We start from the raw sequence: 8,526 nt of genomic DNA, 5'->3' as shown, positions 1-8,526 counted from the left end.
CTTGTGGGGTTCGAAGTGAGTAGTTTGTGGGGGTTGAAGTGAGTTTGTGGGGGTTGAAGTGAGTTTGTGGGGGTTGAAGTGAGTAGTTTGCGGGGGTTGAAGTGAGAAGTTTGCGGGGGTTGAAGTGAGTAGTTTGTGGGGGTTGAAGTGAGTAGTTTGTGGGGGTTGAAGTGAGTAGTTTGTGGGGGTGGAAGTGAGTAGTTTGTGGGGGTTGAAGTGAGTTTGTGGGGGTTGAAGTGAGTAGTTTGCGGGGGTTGAAGTGAGTAGTTTGCGGGGGTTGAAGTGAGTTTGCGGGGGTTGAAGTGAGAAGTTTGCGGGGGTTGAAGTGAGTAGTTTGTGGGGGTTGAAGTGAGTTTGTGGGGGTGGAAGTGAGTAGTTTGTGGGGGTTGAAGTGAGTTTGTGGGGGTGAGTGTTTTTGACGCAGAGTTTTCTTGAAATCCCTCTATTCCAGAGAGTTAGAGTATTAGAAGATCTCAGTGTTCCGTTGCAACCACTACCCTTGAAATGAAAGCACCCTACCCCTCCCGTCACCAGTGTTACCATATAAGACATTTCATATCGTCTGAATCGGGAATACAGGGCACGGCTCAGTTTATGCATCATTCTCACTAACAAAAACATGATTGCCCAGAACACAGCAGACATTTGGGAAGGTATACAATCTAAACATTAGAATTAGAAAGAAAAAAAAATTATTTTCAAGATATGCCTCAGCCATGGTTAGGGCATACCTTTAGTTTTACACTGAAATCTCTGAAACCAGGGACCGTGCACAAATCTTCAGCTTATCATGAACGATATTCTTACTTTAGCACAGCTTAGACTGCAGTATCCTTTAATTTTCTTATGTCTGAATGTAGAAGTTTTTGTCACCACAAGTATTCTCCTCTTTAGAGCTGGAACCTGAGCCTGAAAACAAGTCCATCAGCGACCAGAAGGAAGACACCACAGGTGGATTCATTAGCACTTTTTATTATGGCTTCTATTGAAGATTTTACTTGATTTTACTTCTGGTGACATCTTTTATTGAGAAAAATATAAACTTTGGGAATTTCGATGTACATGTATCATCTCTTTTATTTGTGTAAATGGTAGTTCACCAGAGTTTGCTCGCTAAAGACGTCCCACTATGGTAAGTGAATAATTCTACATATGTTGCCCATCTTTTCATAATACTAAGGGGTGTACGGTAGAGAATGGGATGCTGTCAGGAACAAAAATGCTAAAAAAATCTGCTTTTCATTTTCCCTCCAGTTCTTCGGCGGCACTTCCGGCTCGTGGCGCAAGAGGTCTCTCCTCTGGACTGGAAGAGATTCGCGAGGCACCTCGGTCTGAGCGAGGGTCAGGTAAGGCAACAGTTTTATCTATTTTATTTATTTGTTCATTTGGAATTCACCACATTATGGTTTGAAACAGAAAATTGGTTGGGAAAGCAAAACAGGTGAAAGACACCCCTTCTAGTTGCCCAGAACTTGTCCAGAATATACCTCTGCAATGACCATGTTAAGACAACAGGTGAGATACCTGTGAAATGGGATATACCTGTACAATGGCCATTTAAAGACAACAGGGGAGGAACATGTATAAAGGCCACATGAGTAGATTGTTCGCATTGCATTAGGTAGGTCGTGAGTTCAATCCTTAGTTGATTCATACCAAAGACTTTAAAAATGGTACATGCTGCAGTCTCTAGCCTGGAGTCCAGCCTTGTTTGCTTTAGTCCGCCCCCAAATGTCGCTACTGGCAACCATCGGGATCGGACTAAAGCGAACAAGGCTGGACTCCAGGCTCGATTTCTCTGCTTAGCCCTCAGCATTTGGGAAAGAGTAGGGAAGTTGAACACAGACACCACTACCAGTAGACTAGCCCCCTGCTGTGGTGATTGCACAAAGTTGTGTGGCCCATGGGCTATTGAAACAGAGATGGGTGTTGCCCTATGCACAACTGGCATAGTAGTAACTATTGGTAAATAGAGCCAGCGGATACAAGGAGGATGGTACCAGTGCTACTAGTCATTGATGGCCTACAAGTGGTTGGGTTATCAATTATATTTGTTAGTAGTATAGATGGATCAGAAAGGCTCTTTAATGCTGGAGGCTCACATCAGCAACATACAGCCTGCTAAACTCTCTGTTCCCTGATTCTAGAATTGTTAGTTTTGTTGACTAGCTACCATTTGTTCCATGTGTTGCAACATAGGGATGTCGGGTCGGAACATAGGGGTGTCGGAACATAGGGGGGGGGGGGGGGTTGTTCAAAACATAGGGGTGTTGAAACATAGGGGGCTCAAAGCATAGGGGTGTGTGTCGGAACATAGGGGTATTGTATCATAGCGATGTCATATCATAAAGTGTTTGAAGACTTGGAACATAGGGTGTCACTCGCACCAGATAGGTATGGTTTAACACGATACTTTTGTCCGCAGATCCAGCACATCGGCATGCGGCAGAAGAACAACTCGTACGAGGGCGTGATCGAGTCGCTGTACGTCTGGGAGAACCACCTGGGGAGCAGCGCCACCTACCGGGTGCTGAGGGCAGCGCTGAACCAGGCAGGCATGGAGAACGTGGCTGACAGTATCTGGGCCTAGTGGGTCAGAAGCGCCTCCTACTGGGGGTACACAGAACTGCAGGAATGGATGTGTGTTGTTATTTTTTCAATCAGCCCCTGTTCAGGCCAGTTCTGACATTGGTGTAAGGAACAAATGTTTAACTTGTTATTCCTACACATAACATTAAACAGTGCACTAACCATAAGGCAAAAGGGTCTTGACCAGTTAGACTCGTCAGTTGGTGGCGCTTAAATCCCACTGTTACAACATAATAACGACACTCGAGGCTACAATGTGGTCTCAATTTTTGCCTTGAAACCAAGCAAACAAAAGCAAAGCCTTTCTATTTGCCATCGAGTTGCAAACTAACAGCATAGCATATATTCACAGTCATGTGACTGTAACATATTTGCATTATCCGCCATGCTGCGTGGTTAACCTGGGAAGTTGCCTGGTAAATTTGCATCTACGAAACTACTTACAATCACATAGCTATGACATGAGTCCACATTATCATGTTACACATGCAAATCTATTGTGGTGACTCCAGGTTTGACTGATATTGTTGCTGTGAGCCACTGTAAACGCACTATATGTAGTGACATCATGTTACTTTACATGTGACGAAAGATCACCTTTATCCGGGAGGTGACCTTTATCCGTTGTTTTTAAACACATGGTACTTAGGGATACGAAGTCTATAGACGGTTGTTTCAAGAGGCAAATTTTGAAAATATTCCAATTTGATGCAACAATTAAAACGGACCCCAATATTTGAAAATATTGCAGTTTGATATAACAACGGATAAAGGTTACCCCGCGGATAAAGGTGAACTATTAGTGGTCAGATGCTGTGATACGGAATGAAAAATGGCATATCTTAAGAAGAGTTATGACTTTGGTACTCAGATATAAAAGGACACGTATATCAATATCAATGAATTTAGCTGTTTTTGTACCAAAATTGAAAATACTTGATTGTGTGAACATGATATGCAATAAACATGTTGACTATTACCCCACCATGTGTCCAAGCGTTTCCTAGCAATTGTTAACACGCAAACAGAGGCCCCTTCCTCCCCACAAGGCAGCTCTCCTTGCTAGCAAAGTTGTAGAAACTGGAACAAAACACATTTAAAACTAGAGTTCAGCGACCTCATACCTCCATGAAATATTGAGAGCTTTTGTGAACCTGAGCATCAATTTGCCCAAACTTCGATTGAATGGGAGAAGCGACCCGTACTGTGCATAAAGAGAAGTGCATCCACCAGCCTGCACTAAAACAATCAATGCAAGATGAATCGACCAGATACCTGTTGTGGCTCACGCCTATCAATCTTCTTAAGTCGTACAACCTCTTTATATATGAAAATGTTGGACAATTCATCTCCCACTGCATACGGAAAAGAAGTCAAACTCAAACCCATCAAATATCTAAATATCTTTTGATTTATCTATAGATGTCATTTTCCCTCTCTGTAAAGTATACAATTATGTATACCACTACTTTACTTCGGCTGAAATTAGCCCTCGAGATTAACTTGCGATAAAGATAAAGATCATACTCTGGTACGGAAGGGGGGGGGGGTATCTAAAATACCATATTAAAAATTCACTGTCGTTCCAAATAAATAAATTTAAAAAAAAACAGCTACATGTAACAAAGAATGCAGGTAGACGAAAGTGATTCCATGACTGCATGTTTATTTCCTTACATGAAGACAATACAGAAGATTTAAATTCTAATTTTCCTGTCCATCTCATATCGGACATAAGGCAGCTTCCGCCACTGGGGTTTGCTTTGTACTTGAATGGATATAGATATGTAGATACAAATAGATATTTTAATAGATGTATGGATTTGAATATATTGATTTAGATATATATATGTACCTATCCCACATGACACTATATTCACTTATTTTTATCACACTAACATGCACCTAGTTCTCGTATAGAGTTCTAAATTTGTAATCTGACACTTCGCTTTGCTTTATTTTACTTTACTTTACTTTACTTTACTTCACTTCACTTCACTTCACTTCACTTCACTTCACTTCACTTCACTTCACTTCACTTCACTTCACTTTACTTTACTTTACTTTACTTTACTTTACTTTACTTTACTTTACTTTACTTTACTTTACTTTACTTTACTTTACTTTACTTTACTTTACTTTACTTTACTTTACTTTACTTCACTTCACTTCACTTCACTTCACTTCACTTCACTTCACTTCACTTCACTTTACTTTACTTTACTTCACTTCACATTAGTTTAACCAGAACATTACAACTCAGGTCATTGACTTTAACAGTGAACGATGACAACACATCACAACATTATAACAAGACATTAACACATCAGACCCCTCCCGTGTGAGTCCGGGCGTGACTTATTAGTCCGAATATTCCTCGGAAGCCCTTGCCGCAGACATGGCACGTGAGCCCGGCGGGAGGCTGCGCCACTGGGCCCGTTGCCTCTCGAGCTCGAACCTCCCGCAAGATCTGAGCCAGCGTTCGGCGTCGCCGCTCGGCCTGCCCCGTACCCCGCTGGACTAGTCTGCGACACAGAAGTCGGTCGGAGACGTGATTTTCCGTCTTGTAAACGGTCGCCATCTTTTCGAACGGTCGCCATCTTTTCGAACGGTCGCCAACTTTTCGAACGGCTACCGCCTTTTCGAACGGCTACCGCCTTTTCGAACGGCCGCTGCCTTTTCGAACGGTCGCTGCCTTTTCGAACGGTTGCTGCCTTTTCGAACGGCCGCTGCCTTTTCGAATAGTCCGTTTTGAAAGGCGGACATTTACGAGACGGAAATTTGTGTCGGAGGCGGTCAACTTAAGTTCTTATGGACAAAGCATAAGCATACGGCCTAAAGACTTCACATCACAGTACACACTGGATACAATCTACACATACTTATCCTTTATACGTTTGAGCAATATACTATAGCATCTCAATTTCTAAACGCTGAAGCAGCTTTTGCTTGAAGATTTAACTCACTGACCATCCGTATACGTAGGTCCTGAGGTTTCTAGTTTTACACGAGACTAGCTAGCGCGGAAAGTAGAGATATTTCTGTTTCATACGTCACGTTAGGAAGGAAGGATTAGGTAGTTAAGAGCACAAAATGCCCTTGTACTCGCCTCAACTCTATATACGCTGGAAAGACTGAAAGAAAAGAAAAGAAGGAAGGAGGGAAGAGGGAAGGAAAAAGGAAGGAAAAATCAAAAGAAAGAAAGAAACAGTAACAAAGAAAAAAGCAAAGAGAAAGCGAGAAGGAAAAGAAAGAAAGAAAGAAACAGAAAGAAAAGAAAGAGAAAGGGTAAAAACGAACGAAAAAAGGGAAGAAATAAAGAAAAAAGACTGAAGGAAAGAAAGAAAGAATGAAAAAGAGGAAGAAAGCAAAGAAGGAAACAGGAAGAAGGAAAGGCTCAGAAGAGAATATAGATGCTTATTTAAGTCTCAGATTCCAATGCCTACTCCGGGTCGTAAGCAGGGTTGGCGCCCCATCGCTTCATCTGTTCCATAGAGAGGAAGGCGCTGTTGTCCAGCACTGTAGAAACAGACAATCATCTTCTCATTATCTTCATTAAAGACACTAAATTTTATATTAATATTTCCAATTTCAAGGCTTTAAAATTGCATTGGGTGCCTTAAAGTTATATCACATTCCTGTCTAAATGGGACAGTAACACCTGCTTCTCCAATTGGGCAAATGAGTGTTTCTTACTTAGGGAAACGAGATTCAATGCCCAAAGGGGCATGAATATGCAATAAACTTTATTGCCACTGCGTTTACCTGGTGTGTTCATTTTCTTTCTTCCTCCTAGCAGAAAGGGTTTACGGAAAAGGTTGGGCTATGCATTAGGCCTGGCTACCCGGGCTGTCTACCTGAGCTGGCTATCACGTCAGGCTACTCATATACCCCCATTTATAGCCTTTTTTTCACTCGCACACACTATTGTAGGGCGAGCCTAATGGTATACAAAAATGTAGTATTGCATGCGATTAGCTTGATACAAGGCAAGAGGGAAAACATTCTGTATTTTTTGCAACCCTTCTAGTTTTTCTTACCGACACAACGCTCAGCCGCCATCTCTTTGATGTCCTGATCACGCTTCTTCCTGCCGCGCCCCAGTGCGGCCACGAGCAGCATGACACCCAGGACGGCACCCACGGTTCCCATCGCAACCCCGATGGTTGGGAAGACGTGGTCTGAGGAAAGCAAGGTCATGATTAGGACAAGAAGGCTGAAGGTTGCAGGATATTGGATTAGGTGCAGAGAAGAAATAGTGATTGACTTGGAATCACACCTCAAGTTAGTTAAAGAACCCTGTCATAATCTCCAAGCAGATCCTACAATGGCATAAGATAGTACCAAACTAGCCAAGGAGTATGGTTAGCCAGGAGTTGTACATTCGCCCCGGTAGCAAAACATACTCCTAAGCCGGCTTCACTCCTCTGGCAGCAGCTTTTGATACTATCTTATGCTATCGTAGGATCTACTTGGAAATTACCCTGCCACTGTTATTGAAAAGTGTAGCGGTTCTTCCAGTTTTTAGTGGATCAAAACCATTTCGGTTTGATTTGAGTATAGATTTTCCCTGGCAGCCTTCTAAACCTCTGCGTCTCCTATTGGTCCATTGGTTTGTACGTCCTTGAGCTCTTAAATAGCGCTGTTCCATTCCTACTCAGTTAGGCTAACGTTACATTTGCACAAAGGGGCCCGTCGGGCAGTTTTGGAGAACAAAAAGAGGGATAAAAAAGACAACAAAAACACGAAAAGCACCAAAAATAATTCAACAGCATGCCTTGCACATATCTATTGGCACAAACTTTAATTTTTTCGTTTCCGCAAACAGCCCTGTGTAGAAAATGTAACCTCGGGTGGCTTTCGAGTCTTACGTGATGACTAGGGACTGAGTAATTTTGAATTCCCCATACCATCATGCCCATCCGCAATAATGATCGGTCCCTGGGAGATGTTGGCCCGGCGTTCGGTGATGCTCTCGCGGCGGACTCGGATCTTGCCGAGGTCGGTCGGAGGTTGGGTCTTGCCGAGGTCGGTCGGAGCTCGGGTCTTACCGAGGGCGGTCGGAGCTTGGGTCTTGCCAAGAGCGGTCGAAGGTCGGATCTCTTGCGTCAGAGCGCGCCTGCGTCGTGAGGAGATACATCCCTGCTTGCACCGCGAGTCTGGGTCGTCCTTCAGGCAGACCAGCATGGTGCAATGGAAGTACACCTGGAACAGGTTTGTTTGTTTGTTTGTTTTTTCTTTGTTTGCACAAGAAGAAAGTACATGACATATAAAATGATAAACAATAGAAGCTTGATCATTATACGTTACCAGGCGGGAATCATCAGCGTTGGGAATAGTGAAGGCATCGACGGAGTAGTACAAGGCTGTGTCGCTGGACCGGGTGTCGTCCTTTGTTATGGTCGGGTCCAAATGGCAACTGTAGCAGAGGACAGGAAAAGAATAGGAGGACATTTGGACATTTCTTTTGTATACATAATGCCATTGGAAGCCTTTACATGTATGATTTCCACAGAATTGTAACACTGTGCATTATGAAAAGAAAGACCTTTTACTGTTCATTCATATGTCAAGGGGCTAGGAAACGGTTGTCTATCATATAATTGCAACAAACATATGTACACGAGTTAAAACGTGTGTTACGGAGAAAAAAGTATGTTACGCAGACAAAAAGTGTGTTACGCAGAAAACAGTGTGTTGTGCCGAAAGAAAAGGTAAGTGTGTCGCACAAGTAAAGTTGGGGTGTGTTGCGAAGGCAAAATAGGCCAGCAAAATGAGTCTGTTGGTCTACTCTCCAAGCAGAGGTTGATGCGGAAAACCATGGCCTTTTCCTTACATGCTGTCTTCTTCTGTCAACTGTCCCTACATCTGAAAGAATAAGGCGGCATGTAAGGAAAAAGTCACGATTTTCCCCATCAACCTCTGCTGAGGGGGTAC

The 8,526-nt window shown here is 43.1% G+C and overlaps 2 protein-coding genes across 2 annotated transcripts in view; one reads left to right on the top strand and one right to left on the bottom strand.

Annotated features, from left to right (window-relative positions):
• Nucleotides 1-3,573, top strand: part of LOC118406213 (FAS-associated death domain protein-like) — an 11,422-nt gene extending 7,849 nt beyond the window's left edge. The window contains exons 3-4 of the mRNA XM_035806115.1: nt 1,255-1,346; nt 2,426-3,573. Coding sequence (XP_035662008.1) covers nt 1,255-1,346; nt 2,426-2,590 — 257 coding nt within the window. The 3' untranslated portion in view covers nt 2,591-3,573. The remainder of the gene's footprint in view (nt 1-1,254; nt 1,347-2,425) is intronic.
• A 2,406-nt stretch (nt 3,574-5,979) lies between these two features.
• The window catches only part of LOC118405495, a 10,030-nt gene continuing 7,483 nt past the window's right edge, over nt 5,980-8,526 (bottom strand). The window contains exons 12-15 of the mRNA XM_035804997.1: nt 7,900-8,053; nt 7,500-7,794; nt 6,630-6,770; nt 5,980-6,108 (exon numbers count right to left, since the gene is read on the bottom strand). Of these exons, the coding sequence (XP_035660890.1) occupies nt 6,032-6,108; nt 6,630-6,770; nt 7,500-7,794; nt 7,900-8,053 (667 nt within the window). The 3' untranslated portion in view covers nt 5,980-6,031. The remainder of the gene's footprint in view (nt 6,109-6,629; nt 6,771-7,499; nt 7,795-7,899; nt 8,054-8,526) is intronic.

The sequence above is a fragment of the Branchiostoma floridae genome, chromosome 18 (genome assembly GCF_000003815.2).
Source record: "Branchiostoma floridae strain S238N-H82 chromosome 18, Bfl_VNyyK, whole genome shotgun sequence".
In the NCBI taxonomy this organism is placed as follows: domain Eukaryota; kingdom Metazoa; phylum Chordata; class Leptocardii; order Amphioxiformes; family Branchiostomatidae; genus Branchiostoma; species Branchiostoma floridae.
This window is presented reverse-complemented; position numbering and strand designations above follow the sequence as displayed.